Here is a 20,006-nt window from a genome sequence, read left to right as displayed (position 1 = left end):
ATGGCTTTTTTTCCATAAAGTAAGAGGATTTTGTTGGTGCACTCTGTGGCAGTTATTTCAGCAGTGTCCAGGAACCCTCTAGTGTACATCCTGAGTGACCTAGAGTGTGTATTCAGGATGTCTGAGGGATACAGATGATTGAGAATGACAGACAAGTGGGGGTTATAAAATATAACATCACAGCTGGGTGCGGTGGTGGCTCACGCCTGTACTCACAGCACTTTGGGAGGCCGAGGTGGGTGGATTGCCTGATATCAGGAGTTCGAGACCAACTTGGGCAACATGGTGAAACCCTGTCTCTACTGAAATACAAAAAAGCAGTCGGGCATGGCAGTGTGCTCCTGTAATCCCAGCTACTCGGGAGTCTGAGACAGGAGAATCACTTGAACCCAGGAGGCAGAAGTTGCGGTTAGCCGAGATCACGCCATTGTACTCCAGCCTGGGAGATAGAGACTCCATCTCAAAATAAATAAATAAATAAATAAATAAAGTATAACATCACTATCCCATGAGGAAAGCTCACAGCATGGTATGAATGAACCAATGTTATGCTCTGTAGAAATGTATCATCTTTCTGCATGGTCTTCTTTCTGTTACAATATTAACATTTACACCCAAGAATTTGAATTAATAGATAACTTCCTTACTTGAGAGAATAACATTTTTTTTTTGTTGTTGCTTGCAGGCTTTAAGCCTCAACAAACTTGATAAATTCTTATTCTATATAGCCTTTGATCTGAACCAACTCTTTCAATTATTTAAAAAGCATGTGTGATTATGGAGTGAAGTGTCATCCAACAATCAAAACCCTTATTTATTGTTTAAGCTTCTTCTATCCAAAGTCCTGATATTTGTGACTCATGAGCAAAAAAGGTGTTGCATTGGGTAAGTTTGGTTTCCAATGTTAATAACAGAAAGATTGGTGGCAAAGAAAATGTAACACATTAAGCAGAAATATTAATCATCATAACCTGATTCTGGTTCCATGAGCCAGAATGAATAACCTGATAAGGAGGAAAGCGGTCACATCTCACCTCCTGCTGGAGACACAGTGCACTGCAGCTGAGGTCAGATGGACCTGGGTTAGAGTCTCAGTACCACTACTCACTAGTGGGAAACATTTAAAGAACAATACTTAGCCTCTTTGAACTCCAGTGTCTTCATTTGTAAAAAGTACAAAAAGACCTACCTTACAGAACTGTAGCATTGCTATGAAGATTTACATAGATACAATGCCTGACACCTTCCTTTCACCTTTTCCCTCCTCCTAGTAACAACCATTTAGCTGCTGCTTCTTGATGGCTCCATAGATTACACAGATTCTCGCCTTGGTCTTCTGTGTCCTCGGGTGCTGGGCACTTGAAGGTACTCAAGCATTTGCTGTGTTCCAATATTGACATGTCAGTGACAATTGCTTTTGGATTTGTAATCACTCTTAATAAACTGAGCAGCAGAATCTCCTGGTATATTTCACTTATTACATCAAGAGCCTTTGCTGGCTGGGTAAACAGCAGAGCACAGATCTGGGCTCTGGAGAGTTACAAAAGAGGGACAAAACACCAAACACCATCTCTACCTTCAAGGGGCTTATAAATAAATGGAAAAAAGAAGTCACATGAAAAAAATATGTAACTCTACACACACCAGAAGGCAAGAGGATCCAGACAGAAAGCTGAGTCCAGGGTGAGAATGTAGGGTAGGATTCAAGGGTGAGCATAGAGAAGGTGGTTTCTGGATTATTATGAAGCAGTCATTGTCTGAACTGTGTACCATGCACCATGCTTAGGTTTAACAGTCTCAGGCTTGCTGTGGACACTGTGCTTTTCAGAACACTTTGCTTTTTTCCAACTACAACTATATACACAAATATGTGCAATATATATATATAATCTCCATATATAAGGGAATGCACTACATAAAAGTAATTACAATAAAGCTATTGTGTCTGGAGTTACTTGTTAGGTGCCTAAGGAGTATACTTGAGCCTGTTTCATTTCTACCCTAATACAAATTTATACATCACTCATGAAAACTTAGTTTTGTCATCTGAAAGCCATCCTGGAAGGGAAATTCCTAAGGAGATGATTCCACTGTTTCCCCACTATATTCTCTACTGTGCTGCTCTATTAATCATTTCAAAATTCATTACTCAAAACTCTTAATGGGTAAAATTCCAACTATTCTAGGATAGAATTTAACATCATTTGTAATGTCTCTGACTTGTGTTTCTATCTTTTCCTACAAGTCTTCACTACCCTTCTAACACTCCACCATATTGGGCTGTTTGCTGGGTTCCAAATATGCCATACATAAAATATGCCAGGCTCTAGTTATGCCATATAGCTTTACTTTTAAATTTCATCTTTATTTCAATACTGACATAGGTTTGAGAATCTTTGCAGTTCCGGTGTTGCTGGAAAAGGGGTCCTGATCCAGACCCCAAAAATGGGTCCTTGGATCTTGCAAAGGAAAGAATTCAAGGAAAGCCACGGCATAGTGGAAGAAGCAAGTTTTTCAGAAACTGCTTCGTTACAGTGTGGGGTATCCTCAGGAAGCAAAAGGAGGAATGCCCTGTCCTTTGTCAGCGCCTCCACTTTTATAAGGAGTTACAAAGAGCTACAATGAAACTTGGAATATGCCTACATGCTCACTGAAGGCAGGGGCCTTAGGTGTGACTGATACTACATGACACTTAATCTTTTAACCTAAGCTTGCTCATTAATGTTACCTCTAAGTAAAGAGGGCTGAATTCTTAGGACATTGGGACATTCTGCAGGCATGGTGGGAGATGCTCTGTATGGTCATAAGTATTCTGTAATAATAGGTTGTAGCCAGCTTGGAAAGTGGCTGTTTTCAGACCATAAACATTAACCTTATAGGTGCCTTAAGAGCATTCTAGCTCTTCACTTCAAGATGGAATCATTCTGGTCATACTTTGTTAGATCAGAGGCCTAGTGGGCAGGGGTTCCTTCAATATCTGGAGTATATTTCCTTCCCCATTTCCATTCTAATTCATGTGCTACCTCTTCTATAATGTTTTCCTCAAACTCTGCCCTATTCAAAAAATGGCTTTACTCATATGACCAACTCAGCACATGTCACATTATTTATAGCTATGTATCCACCCTGTCCTTAGAAGCAAGGATCATAGTCCTATTTCAAAGTACCAGCAGAAAGGATAGTATCCAGTACACCAACAGGAACTGAATTGGTGTGACAGTTGTATCAGTTAGCCACAGCTTTCCACAGAGAACATTAAAGGAGATCTCTAAAGTAAAAGTATTACCAGTAATCTTTGATTATTAGGCCTCTTCAAGGGGACTAACTATAATTAGCCTCTCAATGTAGACATTTAGAGAACCATCATATTATCCAAATGACTCTCATAAAACTTTCAAATGCCTGTAATCTCATTTCATTTCATTTCATTATGTGAATATATGAGATAGATACTAATATATTAGAAAAATTAGAACGCAATCTTGCAATGATAGTAAAATAGACAAGTGCCCAGGAGCAAATAGGCTAAAGTTAAGCCAAAACAGAGGTAGGTCAGTGCCATAGAAAACAGAATAAGTCACAATTTTAAAAGTCAAAAATCCTAAAAGATCTAGGAATCATGTTGAAATACAAGTTGCTTTTGGATCATTAGTGGAGAGTTTCTATCAAACTCTGGGTTTAAACTATATCAAGGAGACATTCAGATTATATATTTCTATATTACATTATACAGGAAAAAACTTCCCAATATTGTAGGCTGTGAAACAGGAGCAATTACAAAGTAAACTCAGTAGTCAAGAGAAAAATACCAAGCAGTAGGTTAGATAGAATTCTGAATGCAATTATCTCCACAACACACTGCCAGATGGCTCCAAAAGAATAATGGTCCCATCTGACTTTTGTAAGAAACAGGGAGGAGACAAATTTTAGGAAATGCTTTCCCCATGGAAGTTAAAAACAGAAGTCTAAATAGAGTTCTAATAATGAGGAATACTACTAACGACCTTGGAGGTTTTTCCTAACATAAGAAACAATGTCATCTGCACCCATTTCTGGAAAAATGAGTAAATATATCCTTATATAGTTCTCATAATCTTCTGTTCATAAAGTTCAAATTGTTTACTCTTGAAACATACTCTTAAATTGTTTATATCACCAAGAGTTCTTAGCTTTGGGGGTGTCTAAATTTAAATATTATATTCAAACAATCAAAATGTTTTACACTGATTTACTAATTAAAACAAAGAAAAAAGACAAGACACTTTGTATCACAATTTAAAATGTGCAAGGAAATTAGTTAGGATAAATATTTATTTCCACATAACATTTCTTAATTAAGAAAAACACAATATCCTAGTCACATTTACACATTACTTAAACTTTTCGCTAAATTACATTCAAGATATTCAGTAATTTTGACCAGGAATCTGAAATTAGAAGTAAATATATAATACTACATTTTTCTTATATTTTATATGATTTTAAAATATTAGGATTAACATAGGGATAGCTTTAAAATTCACACAAGAACAAATTGACTATAAAAATACTCAGAAATACAGAATTTCATTGGATATGATTGCTTATTCAAATAGGTGATCATGTGAAGATTTAAATTCACTATGATCATTTTCAACAGAACAGTTATTAATATATTAAAACACTAAGAGACTGCTTTGGGGAATCACTGGCTAAATCATAAAACAATGAAAATGTTTACAATGTTGTATCTGTATTATAAAATACACAAAGGCAACACATTTGGAACAGAAAGTTTCTGTATTTTTTCAGCACTTATAAATATGAACTTTTTTAACTTAAAATTCTTCTTTCTATAAATTTTAGGCTCATGTTCCATAAAAAGGGGGGCTCCTTAAAGAATTGTGAGGGGAATTTTTAAAAGGTATCAAAATGTAGAACTTAATGGAGGCTTTGTTGATTTTATTTCCTCTCATTAGTTTAATCACAAGAGGGACTTTTCCTCACTTTTCATGTGCACTTCCAAGCAGAGTACATAATTAACAGTCTGTAAAAGCCACAGGGCTCTGAATTATTGTAACGGAATATTGGAGTATTATAAAGTTGATGATTACTGCTCATTCTTAGGAAGCAAGAGCATTATGAGATTTAGTTTTATTAACTTCACATTCATTGAAAGTGAAATGAAATACTGTATTTTTAGTAATGTCCAAAACTTCTTAACTTTCTCTCCCCTTACATAAGTTTAGTAAAGATGTATTATTTTATATGGACTGAAATATCTACAGAACCTTCTCAAATAGAATCTGAAATTTTCTTTTAAAAGACTGTTTTTCCACAACATGCATTTAATTTAAAAGTGGAAAAAAAACTGCAGAAAAAAATGACAATTGGACACCTGTTGGTCTAACATGAGAACATGATTCAGGACCAGCATTAAGCAGTGCATGACCATTAGCCGCAGAGTAACTGTACAGGAGTGGAATTTCACATACAATGATTCACCATGTGGCATTCCACAAGTATATGTTTATTTGGAAAACATCTGTTGTCAGTGGGAGACAAACTTAGCATATTTCTGATAAAGGTTTATATTGAAAAATCCCACAAAACCGTTACAAAGTTTTTCTAAAGCATTTCGTACAAGCCTAGTATTTGATCATTAGTCACAACTTGAATTTTAAGCAAATACTACTTAACTCTGCATTATGTCTGATTCTCCTTAACAAGTTGTAAATAGGTTTCTATATAGTTTTTCAAGTGACTTTAAGTTTTAGTTACATACAAATTGTTAAGTATTAAATGTATCATATTAAATCAAGGAAATGCATAAATACAATTATTAAAAAATGCTTTCAAACTAACTTTTTGATTTGGGTCTTTTGAAATAAGTCACTAACACTAAGCTATAAAAACTAAAAAGAAGTAAGACAACCTTTCAAAAATTCTTCTGAATGAAATTATCAGGCATCTTCAGGTCACTAAAGTAGGAAAATACAAACTAGGTAAATATGACTTATCTCTTTAAGGAAGCTATTGCTCTCATAAAACTGACAATCAGAATCCAGTTTACAAATGTCTAAGGTACAGCAAGGAACACACAGATTCTTGCCTTGGCTATTGTATCTGCTCGCAGGGGTGTCTCACTGCTCAGAAGTTTAAACACAGAAATGAAACAAGTATTGCACTACTTACAGTGTGAAGGTGGATTTGGGTTGAGGGACAGAATTTACACTACATGATCAAAGTAGTTTTATTAATAATTGTGACACTCTTCTCATATATATGTAAAAAATAAATTGAAGATCGAGTCATAGACAAGTCTCCCTGTCAACACCTTTCCCTGAGTCAGCTTTCTTCTCTTTTCGGCTTTCAATGCTACAAAAGGAAAAAAAGGAGACATTTATTACTGCAATCCAGCATGGCTACAATGAGATCTGCTTGCTTAGACTTAAAACCCGTCAACCCCAAAGCACCACAAGAGCCCTTAGGCATTGCTCTCTCATGCTGCGAAGCACAGATAGACAGCAACAATTAAAATCCTCTGCACTCAGTGAGATAGAAACCAAGAACTGCAGAGAAGGGGATATTCAAAAACAGACAATAAACAACAAAAATCAGACATTTTTTAAACAGTTCCAGAAACATGCAAGATTAATACCATGGTCCTCATTTGGGCAAGTGACTCACTGATGATTGTTGGAAATGTCAGCCATGCCCCCAACTTAAGACAGCGCCAACTCTAGTAAATGACACAAACAAGATGTCGCAGGAGGCATTTCTGGACTCTGCTGCAAATGGCTCCTCTCTTGTGCATGGACTGGATCTTGACCTTTGATGAAGACTGTACCTTGACCAGGTTAGACAGACAGCTCCACTGGCCTGGAGGACAGGGTACCATGCACGCTGCTCTCCAGACACCTGTGCTATCTTTTTACAGACAAACCTTTACCCTGTACATCAGAGGAATGATGCTTCTCATAAAACTCATTCATTCTCAGATAAACTCATTCCCAAATGGCTTCTGTTTAATCTCACCCTCTCATTAACTTTACCAATGAGCAAACTGGTCATGTGACTCTACCATTTTTGTCTATTTGTCCATTTGGTTTTTCCATTGTATAGTTTTCTTACTCTCATGCTGACAGTTTTCATGGAAAATTCAAATAATGTCATTACAGGGATGAAGTTCACACCATGTTCCAGAGAGGGCAGAAATGCTTTCTCCCTGATACTTGCAGCGCACAGCAAAACCCTCCTCATCTGAGGCTTCTATGTGATCCTCCCCACTGCTGACACAAAGGGCAGCCCATAGCCAGCTACTAAGGCCCTGGGCTGGACAAATCCGTACATTTTTACTATTAACTTCGGCCCTTAATATAAATTTATGAAACACTTGATGATGGGCCGCACCCTTGGTTTTATAACTCTTCTCCAAGTAATAAAGTAATAAAACTCCATTTTTCTATTGGGACTCCTGTGCAGCTTTCTAAGTGGTCAATAACTTAGACACATTCTAAGAGTATGTTTTTTAAATTGTTTTTCCTCCAATTCAAGCTAGAAACAGCCCTTCTCAGTTGTCACCACCACCCGGCACCATCAGGTAAGAAGTGCCGGAGCTTCTGCCATCTGTGGCACGCTGCCAGCTCTGAGAGCTGGTGTGAGCGCGTGTCTATGGCGCCCGGGTTTGTGCCTGCCACACTTCTCAGCACATACTACTTACAGGTCAGAGCAAAGCAACTTTTCTCCCTTTTCTTTTCTCCTTCCATGAGAAAAGATGACAGTGTGCACATGATGTGTTGAGAGCCTTAACTCGTATTTTTAACTCCTCTATCTGTATGACTCACTTTCTTCTACTTTAAGTTCCTTTTATATGACAAGTGTCTGCTCTCCTGCTTTCCAAATTAACTTTTCCTTAAGCTCTACCTGCCTTCCAGTCTCTTCTGCCAAACAAAGTCAATGAAAAAGGGCAGCACTGGGCTGGGTGTTGGAAGATCTAGGTTCAGTTTTCAGAAGCTCAGAACGAGCCGCATGACCTTGGACTAGTTTTTTAATCTCTCTGAGACTTGGTTTCTTCATCTGTAAAACTGGTTTTGGACTAGATGGCTTCTAGGTTCTCTTGTAGTGTGAATTCCAGAATTCTGAGGCTGGTATTCCCAATTCCAATGAACTCTTATTTTTTTTTGAAAGATAGAATAACAGATCCTATCTGTAGGAGATTATAGGACAGAAACATACTGGTCTCTATACATGTGCAATTATTGTGTGCACAATACTTTGAAATGTAGGAGGTGTTCCACAACCTTTTGATAAATGAATGTGTTCCAAGTGGCACTATTAGTCACCAAGCCGTAAATAAAAATATTCATAATATCAATTTGATCCACAGATGTGCTTCCTCCTGATTCCTTGCTTTGGTGGTTTGGTTACAAAACGATAACCTATTAAAAGATTGGGTTTTTTTTTCCCTCTTCATCATAACCATAGTTTTGGTATCAGATTAGATTTCACAAACTATGAAGCAGAAATTTTATAACCAGCTCAAGACCTCTAGGATCTATTGTTCTGAATTACTTGTTACGTTCACTTTTGTGGAGGTCAATCAATTTTAAGCTTTCATTGTAACAGGCATGTATCATGCATCTGTTATCTGTCATCGTAATTAACATACATTGCATATCTATTATATGCCAGGAACTCCACAATGACCTAGGAATACAAGATAGATAAGAGTGTCCCTGCCTTTGAGGAGTTAAAATTTAAAATATAAGAAAGTAATATTTTAAGAGAGGGCAAAAAGTGACCTGGTGCTAAGTAAACTATGAAACTATTACTTTTTAACGTCACTAAAATAGTGGTTTTTTGTTTCTTTTTGTTTCGTTTGTTTGTTTTTGAGACAGAGTTTTGCTCTGTTGCCCAGGTTGGAGTGCAGTGGCACGATCTTGGCTCACTGCAACCTCCGCCTCACAGATTCAAGTGATTCTCCTGCCTTCGCCTCCTGAGTAGATGGGATTACAGGTGTGCACCACCATACCCAACTAATTTTTGTATTTTTAGTAGAGTTGGGGTTTCACCATGTTGGTCAGGCTGGTCTTCAACTTCTGAGCTCAAGTGATCCGCTAGCCTCGGCCTCCCAAAGTGCTGAGATTATAGGTGTGAGCCACCACACCCAGCCTAAAGTCGTTTTTATGAATAATATTTCCAAGAAGTCATGAGAGAGCCCAAGCCTACGCAATCATTGCAAAGAAAGAGAATCTGGGATAGAAAAAGGTGGTGGGGGAGTGCAGGAGTGGGTGTTGGGGGGTAGAGCAGATAGTCCCAGAGACTAGCCTCTGTCACCAAGGCAAAGCTAAGTGCTGCTTTTCCTCACATTGCCAAGGACCTTCTCCAGACACACTGATCTTGGGTATGGGTTTTATCAAATGGATCAGTTGTTAACCTGTTCTGATGCAATGTGGTCATTAATGAGCCCTATTTTCACCAGCCCATTTAATACGCTGCAGAGGCTCTTGTCACACATATGTATGACATCACGATCAAAATTAGACATCCTCCAGATAAGACAGAATTTGCAGTTAGTTCTCAGATTCTACTGTCAGTTAAACTAGATAAAATATTTTTGACAACAAAAAGTGAATGATATAATTGAGAAAATATAACTTGGATTCAAAATTCCATGAAAACAGGTTTCTAGGCTTCTCTGACACATATTATAGCACAGGATGGAAAATAACTCAGAACGGGGGGTGTCAAAGGTTGCATGGATGCCAGCTCAGGACTCAGGAGATACAGACCCTAGTAACCTGCTCTTTGGGCCTCTTTTTGCCAATGGATACTCTACCAGTTACTCTACTAAAATTTACTCTACTAAATTTTCACAGCTCCTGGTCATGATGTTTTAAAGCCTTTAACAGATACCATGAAAAGGAAGTGGCTTTGGGAGCCTTATTAGTATCAGCGGTTTTAGAATTCTATAAGTCATACACTTTCTGCCAGAGTTTCTACTGTAATGAGGATAAAAGAGATTAACTACCTACCAAGGATGTTTCTCACATGGAAAACCACAAATGCGATCACATCAAAACGTAAGGAAAGCTGGATAAACTTTCATTCTACAATAGTTTGAACCTCACATTAGTGAAAATACATTTAAATAATAAGAAACAAGTAGTTCCATCTAAAGATAAAGGATAGTCTATTGAAAATTGGACCTCCTTTAAAGCACATTATATTGTTCACTAGAGTCAACCCATTGTATAAAGTCATCTAGATACATATTTTTAAAACAAAAAGATTTTTCTGGTGAAGATTATCAATTGACTTTAAGGAGTAGTTAAAATATCATGTCACAAGACTTTTGCTAGAACCAAAGAAAAATAGAGGAAAAGTTTGGACTTTGAATCCATTTAATACAGGAAGAAAAAATTGTACAGGTTTGATTGTTTCAAATTCTCCACATATTGACCATCAAGGGCATTTTATTTTGAGCTCATAAGCCTGGATTTAACTTTTTTTTTAAAAATCAGAAAAATGTCATATTTTTCACGTGACAAGTACACATTGCAATGGGCTTGAGAAACTGCCCTTATCATAATTCTGATTTTCTTCAAAAGTACTAGCAAAACAGAGAATTACTATGAGAAATATTTATCAGAACTGTAGCAAGGATCTTTGAGAAAGGAAGTTATAGCATGTTTTAGAATAAAATGTTACTTTGTCCTGAGCCAAGCAAAGAAATACATGAAAGTTTTAAAGTCCTATTAAGACAGAAAACACCAACCAAAAGCCTTTGAGAGGGAGCCCATTGAGTTATTTATTAATATATTATCTTCATTTGTAGTAAATATTAAAGGTGGTTGAGAGAGAGAGACAGAGAGAGAGAGAACTAATTCCCAGCTTCTGGGATGAAGAGTCTATACACCTGCTGTTTGTCTTGTCTTGTTCATACTGTTTGGTATAGAGATGACACTGAAGCAGCATGCCATTTTGGGGTGACAAAAACCAGCAATAAGAGATATATTCTCCAAGTCTAATGTAGCCTTTTTCTCTTGCCCCTGTTTCCAGTGATGTCTCATGAAGTGAGATACAGCTTGCCAGTTTGGAGGCATGGTGGTACATAATGGAGGCTCTCAGTTTTGTAATTTCTCTCTCTCTTTTTTTTTTTTTTTGGACAGAGTCTCTATTGCCCAGACTGGAGTCAGTGGCACAATCTCAGCTCACTGAAACCTCTGCCTCCTGGGCTCAGGCGATCCTCCTGCCTCAGCCTCCCAAATAGCTGGGATTACAGGCATCTGCCACCATGCCTAGCTATTTTTTTTTTTTTTTTTTTTGTATTTTTAGTACAGAGGAGATTTCACCATGTTGGCCAAGCTTGTCTTGAACTCCTGACCTCAAGTGATCCGCCCACCTTGACATCCCAAAATGCTGGGATTACAGGCATGAGCCACTGCACCCAGTGAGCTTTTCAATCTCTTAAAGGGACAAATTTAATTTTCCCTATCCATAAATTTGATGCCATTACTAACTATAGTTCTGTGAAACTTTTTGATTATACATGATGCATCTGTATAAATCAAGGAAGGAATAAAGTTTATTCAAGTTTCAGACTAACTTAAAGAGCTGAGTCGTTACAGAAATACCATCAAACTTAGTCTGCTACTGGACCTGAGCCCAACACTCTCCATGCCTTTTGCCTCCCCAAAACTCACACAGAGGACATAGACTGACCAGGTTTCTAGAAGACACCATTTAACATAAGGAAATGCAACCAAGGAATAGGTTTGAGGGAGAGGGTCTTACCTTTGGGGAATCAGCTTCTAGAGTGATTAGGAAGGGGAGCTTATGACAAAAATGTAATATAAAAATTAAGTAGAAAAAGTTAATTTAAGGTTACGAAAATAAAGGAACTTAATAATTATAGTAAACACTGCCCCAAATCCCTCAATCACTCTCTAACAAAAAGAGATATTAGCAAAACATACGAATTCCTTTTTCTTCAGATCAGCATCTAAGAAGACTGGGTGATTTGAACTCTAATTTATAAATCCTGGAAAACTCAGCTGGAAATCCTATGATGACTGTTGATATTTAGGGACAGACTCTTCCCCCAGCATGCACTTAAAACTACCATCCACAACTGCAGGAGTTGCTTGTACGTTTACATACAGAGAAGTAAGAATGGATAGAACTTTTAGGAGTTGAAAGTTTTGGGATAAGAAGTTTAGGGAAGACTTTTCAGGGGGTTGGAATCAGGACTAGGGCTACACTAAATATAAACATTTATGCATATTTATAAAATATAAATATAAAAACACACACAATGCATATCAGTCTAAAAAAGGGAAAATAAGGGAGTGCAAAATGTGGCCAGACATCTAAAGGGGTCCTGGGGGAAGTGAGTGATGAGGGAATAAAATAAAATCATACTGAAAAATAGTAGGCCAAGATGAATGTCCAAAAATGTCATGCACTGTGACTCATTTCTAGCACAGTTCCCCCACCACAGTAATAGCTTTGGAGTAAGTTATTAATTTGAAAAGGAGATGTTGAAAAACATACCAACATTTGAAATAATTACAATTTATACCCACTTTCAGAAAGAATTTTCTGGAATATTTTAGATCTAAATTTGATGGAAACCAATATTATTCTTTTGCTTATGGTTTATGTCAAAAAACAACTGGAATTAGTATAAATTCTTATTATTTTAAAATCCAAACCTTTTAGAAGGAAAGCTTGACTCCTTATCTTTTGAGTTATCGGCAGTGATCAGAAGGTTCCTCCACAAGGCAGTCTTTGACATTTCATCAGATATATTGATCACAGATGGATCATCTCTAGACAGGAGTTTCCCCAAATGAAATAATAAGCATTACATAGTAACTGCAGTTTTTCAATGACAGAAACTAAATATAAGAAAATCATGTATCTATGAAGAGCATTTTTCCCAATTTTTAAATTGTGGTAAAATACACACAACATAAAATGTACTACCTTAACTATTTTTAAAAGTACATTTCAGGGTTATTAAATACATTCATAATGTTGTGCAACCATCACCACCGTCCATTTCCAGAACTCTTTTTATCCTATAAAAGTGGAACTCCGTACCCACTAAACCATAACTCTCCATTTCCTCTTCCTTCCAGTCCCTGGCAACCACCATTCCACTTTTTGTCTCTAGGTTTCTGACTTCTCTAAGTGCCTCATATAAGCAGAATCATACAGTATGTGTCTTTTAGTGACTGGCTTATTTCATTTAGTATAATATCCTCAAGGTTCATCCATGTTGTAGCATATGTCAGAATTTCCTCCTTTTTAAACCTGGATAATGTTCCATTGTATGTATATGCCCCAATTTGTTTATTGTACAGTATTTTTGATAATTAAAAATGAAGAAGTATTGAATATTTCTCTTAATTATTGAAAACAATCTGTGAAACATAAAAAAATCTAAAGAAAATATGCTAGTTATATGGATACTGATTTGGCCTGTGGTATTCTTAATTCATTTCAAACTACAGAGAATGGGTTCCACATGTCCATTGCTTAAACTCTTGCCCCTAACATCATAAAATCCAGATTACTTCCCTCCTTTGCTCAGACCTTGCAGTGGCTCCCAGTCACTCAGAGTCAATGCCAAGTCCTTATAATGGCCTAAAGGCTCTGTCCCCACCTCACTCTGATTTCACCTTCTGCCACTGCACCCCTGCTCATTCCTTTCCAGCACCAATGCAGTAGCCTCCTGACTGTTTAGGAACACAATGGGCATAGTGCTCCCTGGGGGCCTTGTCCTTGCTCTTCCCTCTGCTCATCATGTCCCTTCACATGGAGCAACTCTGCCCCTTCTTTGTTCAAATGCCACCTTTTCATATGACCCTGATTGGTGATAGGTCACAAGAGAGGAACAAATGCAACTTTTAAGAGGAGCAAAACCTTGGGTCTCCCTCTCTTGCCCAATCTCGAAACGTGTTCTTCAGTTCCTCTAAACCCTCCAACTGTTTTGGTCTTCATAGAAAGATAGTTTCCTGGTAATTCAAAGCATCAGATTGACTACTTTCTTAAAAAAAGTATCAAGTGGAATAGACATTTTTCATGATATTATGTGAGGAAGAGTCTTCTGAGCAAAAAATTTTTAAAAATACTTGATTGAAGGCAGCTATACAATTTTTTTAAATGCAGCACTACTTAGATTGTTTCATATGCTAATATGCATTGTGAATCTTCAAACTGGAGTGCAGTTTGGAACATTTTTTTCAAATTTATTTAACCACACAGCCATTTTGAGAGTGGTACCACATGAGACTAGGTTTCTATTGAATACACTTGGAAATATGCTGGTTCAACTAAACAATCAACAGGATTTTAAAATTTAAATGTTGTAAAAAAGAAAAAAAAAGGTAAAACATCTTATACTTGTTTTCCCTCTTAAGTGGGAGATGATTTTTTTTTTTTAAATTCTAGGGAATATGATTTTAGAGTCAAACCCTAAAGATTCAGAAAATTCTCTCCTATTTTGGTTTTTAACACTATGACAAATTCCCTTCTCAGAAAAAGTCTCTGCATTTTTATTGGCATAACCTGAAATTATTCATAAAGACTTTGAGACTGTAAAATTGGGCACTAATTGATACTTAGAATTGTACAAGAAAACTATTTAAACTAAACTGTATTGAGAGGGAGACAGAAGAGAGAGAGAGAGAGGGGAGAATTTTGGGCCAAATGTTTGCAAATGTTTTCTTTATAACTTCAGTAGTTTGCTTTCTTTTGCTATGTCTTTGTACATAAAGATGAGCAAATTTTGGAGAATTGCATAAATATTTCCTAAAATGACTGATATGACTGAATCATTTAACTTAAGAAATAGATTATCTTTTTGGAAATTCCTTTTTTTAGGGGCAAATTCCCAGAGATAAAACATTTAATTGTGATCAACTTAGTGAATACCTAGGTCATTTATACCAGAAATGACCCTTGATCTGTCTTCTGGTGCTACTTTCTGAGAATATGAAAGGGATCTTCCATACACATTATAAAACAGGAGAAGGAAAGACTTCAGACAACAGCTTCCTGCTTCACTTCATGTAATGCAATTTGTTTATAGTCACACACCTATTATTGGCAAAACTTAGTAGTAGGACCCAGGTTATCTAACTCTTAGTTCTTTCTACTCTAATACAAATTCAAGAAACCTCTCTGAGGATCTACACAGTATGAAATTCTTAAATAAATTATATAACAATGCATTACTTAAATTGATGTGTTTTTAAATTTATGTCTTACCTATAGTGTCCTTCCAATGGGAGTTGTACTGTGCCCTCATCTTCCATAGCTAGCATACTTTGTTCTTCCTGAAGAGACAAATGTAAAGTGTATAAAGTGAACCTGATGAGTCTCCATTTTACATTAAAGAAGAAACACAGATTAATGTTTCATTATCTCATTAACCTCAAGACCTTCCACTCTGTTTGCATTTATTAATGTTAGCATAGGTCCTTTCAATAAAGTATCAGCTACCAAGAACATAAGTAATTAATGAGAGTCTCATAACACAAAGTAATTTAAATGCTAACAACAATCTCCTTCATGTCACTCAATAAAAAACATGTTAATTTCTAAGCATACTTTTAAAAAATTAATCTAATTTTCATAAGAAAAAAGTATGGGTGATATAATCAGTTTTATTGTTATAAAGGTGAAATTATATTCCTGGAATGTTCTATGAGGAGGGGATGACGGATGTACTCAGAACAGTGGTTCTCAAACTTCAGTTTACATCGGAATTCCCTGGTGGGCTTGTTAGCAATATTCCCCAGAAGATCTGACTCCATAAGTCTGGAGTATAGAGGGCATAAGAAGTTCTAGTTCTAACAAGTTTCCAGGTGACGTTGATTATGCTGGTCTGGTGACCATATTTAAAGAACCACTACTCCAGAGAGTTGGAAGGAGACAGTAAAAGATATTAATATCTTCCTGTATGGATCAAAACACAGATGTGTCTTGAGAGAGGAGGAAATGGAAGGTTTGACTCCATTTGGATGTGTTTTAGGCTTTTGTTTCACACTTCAACTTTCTTCTTATAATGACAATATTCCATCTTTCCTCAAAGGGTGGAAATGATTTTTATATTCATACATGCATTTCTTCATGCATAGCATTTTAAAACTAAATCTTTGCGATGAAGATAATCTTATGGCTACCATACCAAAAAATTCTGGTTTCGTTTTCAAATAATGTTATCATCAAAATTTTTCCATGAACCAAAAAAAGACAGTTATTCATAGATTATAGCTTTTATTTAATACATTTATTTAAAAATGGGTCAGTTCAGATAATTACTTCAGGTCATTTAAAATGTTAGAACTACTGGTTCTAACTCCAGAAATGGAATTTTAAGATCTATAAACATAAAAAACAAGTAGACCCGCTGCCCAAATAGAAACTGATGAAAGAAAATAGGGATGACCCCAAAGGCTCATTTCCTCTTTCAGTAGCTTAGCAGAGCTAAGCCGGCCTGAACCAGCTTCCGGAGACACCTTGATCTTTGGCTGATTTTATTATTCCCGGCATGCAAGACTTTTCCTAGTGTCCTTGGTAATCAGACCTTGATCCCCTCTCGGATATCCCATAGTCTGAATATTCCATGCCATATTTCTTGTTACCTAGAGAAACAAGTGTTTTCTAGTGCCTCTTCGGCTAACCTATGAACATACAATGCAATGTGGGAGCAGATCTCATTTCTCTCTTGGAGTACTCTCCCATGCTGGTCAAGTAAAGCCCCTCTCTCCTGGGACTTTGGCTGTGGTGCATATGGAGTCTCTATGCCCACTCTATGCTTCGGGATAATGGAGATGCCAGAGACTGCATGAGCTCTGCTACTTCCATGCTTAGAAGCTTTCCCCAGAAACCCTATGTTGTATTTGTTCACTGTGAAGCTAATGGCATGTGCATTACCCTTTTGCATTCTGGTAACTAATTTTATTTTCTCTCTTTGCTGTTCTTCAAGGAGAAAGTTTTCTTTTATGGCCTATCAAATGTATTCTACTTGTATATTGTGCCTATTCTCCTTGTCATTTGGCCACACTATCAGAACTAAGTCAAGGTGAACGGAGATTACCATTGGTTTGAAATCATCCATTCAGGCATTTTAGCAGAGCTGATCTGCAGCCTAGATTGAGGCTTGCCTTCAACTGAGTTAGTCATAATATATGAAATATATTACATACATAATATATCTTGTAGGCACATCCTGGCAGTCATGGGCAGAGCATATGTATCATTTCAGGTAGAAAAGGTTCCTTTATCTATAGCAAAGGTTATCTTAAGATACATGGAGGGACATAAAAAGTAGACACTCAGTGATACCAAAGGCTACATAAGCAAAGACAAGATGCAATTCTTTCCTTGGTTGCCCACTGAAAGGTGAAGCCTGGTATATGATAACATTTCTGGCTCATCAAGAGTAAAATGTCAAGAAGCAAGGTAGAATGGTTTAAGAAAGAGTAAAATGCAAAAAAAGCTGAAGAGAAGAACAGTGCTGTTGGTGCTTAGGTTACCTGGCAGCAGAAAACAAATGTTCAAGATTCAATCTAACAGCAAAAAATTGGACCAAAGCTTTGGGAACAATTTTGGTTTTTCTTCAGATGATTTTCCACTTTTCTCTCAAATTGCTTTCAATAATTATTTTGCACTCTGTGGCTTGTTAGCATGTGTGGGCTTTATACTAGTCATAATTCTATCCAAACAAAAACTCATCACCTCTAAAGATAGCTTTTCCAAGCCATGCTTATCTGAAGAGAAGGGTGGCAGAGCAGCCGCTGCCTTCAGTGCCAGAAGGAAGCTGGGTGGGCCCCGGAGCGCGGGGATGGAGGGCCGGCTGCATCCCGGCAGCACTGTGAGAAAGCCAAAAATTGAGGCTTTCTGAGGAGGAGCAGTCAAATCAGGCAGTAGCCGTCACGACAGCCACAACCTAGGTTATCTCAATCAGATCAGAAAAGAAAGAGACAGTGAGAGCACAAAGCTGAGTAGTTGACAGCTTAGAAGTCAGAAAAGTACCTTAAAACAAGTTCCATTCAGCTCTTAATTGTTCTCTGTGAAGCTACAACATGGGGAAGATGTTAAGGGGATGATGATGAAAATTTACCCAAGAACCTTTGAGAGAGTTCACCAATTTAACTAGGGGGGTGTTTATGCTATGATTTAAATGTCACCTTTTAATTAAGATAGTCAAAGCAGTTTTCAGTTATAAAATAAATGAAGGACAATTAATGCTATGTCCAGTACAGGGCAAGAAAACTGAGGCTTAGAAAAACAAGTGTACTCCAGAACAGTCAAATATTTATTGAGCATGTATTATGTTTTATGCACATAGTTAACAAGAATAATCATCCAGGGGCTATTAATTCATTCAAGGGCAGGTAGTCTGTTAGGTACTGGGTGTATAACAATGAAAAGAAAGCTATAAACTCGACTCTCAGAAAATTTAAGGGATCATTATGAAAAGTACCAAAGTCAAGGTTGTAGCAAGGAAGAAAGTCTAGGTAGGAGGAAACAATGTAGGCCAACCCTAAAAGTGAGGAATAAATAAGATGTGTTTGCATGACAGTGAACAACGAGCCTGGTTGGAGCCAAAAGTCTGTGCTGAGTAGAGGCGGAAGAGATAAATTGAAGTCAAATCCTGGTGTGGTCTGATAGTAGGGTGTCATGTATCGAATTACATCATGAATTTGAATTGTATTTAGTGATAGCATTAAAATTATGATTCATATATCATGATACCTAACAAATAACAAAGATAGTTATCTTTTAATTACCTTTAGTGAAATAGGTTACATTTACAGCTACATCCATTTTCAGACACAGTGTGTATCTATGTAGGAGCCCTCAAATATTTTAAAGTACAAACAACGGCAGCAGAGACCAATATTCACAAGTATGCTTAGAGTGTTAGAGAGGGAAAATATTCAGCAATTTTAGAATTCACATCCTAAGAAATGGAAGATTCTTCAGAAATTAAGCTCAACCCTTTTATTTTGCCCAAGAGTCAAACAAAGTCTACAGAACATAGAAGTGTCAAACCATTTTCTTCCTCAGCTACTAATAGAATAGACAATGCTGCAAACATTACATAAACATATAATCTTTGAAAACCTCAAGTATTATTTTTATAACAGGTATTACTTATGATTTCCAATGGATAGAAGAGCCAATACATAAGACTAACAATGAAAGTGGAAAAGGAAAAATGGAGGGCCCATATAGAGTTTATATCAATACATAAATGTGACATATATTTTTCATCAGAATATTTGATTCTGTCTCTCTAAGTAATTATGTAAATTACTGTTAAGTAAAAAATTCTGATAGAGTATTCTTGTATTTAGAAGATTATATTTGATTCTGTGGTTTTAGGAAAGGACTTATCTCAAACTTTAGCACCAGAATCACCTGGAGGTCTTATTAACAGAGATGGTTGGCCCCATCCCCAGAGTTTTGATTCAATAGGTCTGAAGTAACGCCCAAGAATTTGCATTCTAGGTTGCCAGGTGTTGGCTGATGTGACAGTGGTTCTGGAACCACACTTTGGGCAACCACTGCTTATGGAAGAAGAATATGCTTGCCCCACCCTAAGATTCAATTAGAAATGGCATTTCTCTGTGTAATAATTTGGCCATGCTTTCCATATCCATAACCAATTCTGATCTATCTTAGCAGTAAGACATCCTCTGTAATTTGTTTGGTTGCACTTGTTTTTGATTGCTTTTATGTTTCCTTGGCCTTTTTCATGATCCTGCATTGGGATCACAGGTTCCCATTTGCCCTCTTCTTGTTTTCCCCTATAGTGTATATGTTAGAGTGAACCCCCAGTAAATCAAGAAGTATCACTATCATGATCACTTCCACAGAGTAGAATTTCTAGGATTTATCCAACACTAACCCTCTTTCCTCCTACCCAGGAGCAAACATTCTGCTGGGATTTTCTGCCTTTAACAGTAAGTAGCCTTTTGTCAAATGTGTACAATGGCCTA

The 20,006-nt window shown here is 36.9% G+C and overlaps 1 protein-coding gene across 11 annotated transcripts in view; it reads right to left on the bottom strand.

The window, feature by feature from the left end:
• Nucleotides 1–4,268: 4,268 nt before the first annotated feature.
• The window catches only part of SLC4A10 (solute carrier family 4 member 10), a 378,984-nt gene continuing 363,246 nt past the window's right edge, over nt 4,269–20,006 (bottom strand). For 6 of the 11 annotated variants that reach the window (XM_017946583.2, XM_017946578.2, XM_017946582.3 and 3 more), the window contains 4 exons: nt 15,262–15,329; nt 12,699–12,815; nt 11,779–11,817; nt 4,284–6,357 (listed from right to left, as the gene is read on the bottom strand). In XM_017946583.2, the coding sequence (XP_017802072.1) occupies nt 11,805–11,817; nt 12,699–12,815; nt 15,262–15,329 (198 nt within the window). In that variant the 3' untranslated portion in view covers nt 4,284–6,357; nt 11,779–11,804. Of the gene's footprint in view, nt 6,358–11,778; nt 11,818–12,698; nt 12,816–15,261; nt 15,330–20,006 lie in introns of all 11 variants that reach the window. The other 5 variants (XM_031651310.1, XM_031651311.1, XM_021923664.2 and 2 more) reach the window with 3 other exon arrangements.

Source organism: Papio anubis, chromosome 10, assembly GCF_008728515.1.
Source record: "Papio anubis isolate 15944 chromosome 10, Panubis1.0, whole genome shotgun sequence".
In the NCBI taxonomy this organism is placed as follows: domain Eukaryota; kingdom Metazoa; phylum Chordata; class Mammalia; order Primates; family Cercopithecidae; genus Papio; species Papio anubis.
The sequence above is the reverse complement of the archived record's forward strand: the minus strand, read 5'-3'. Positions and strand labels throughout refer to the sequence as shown.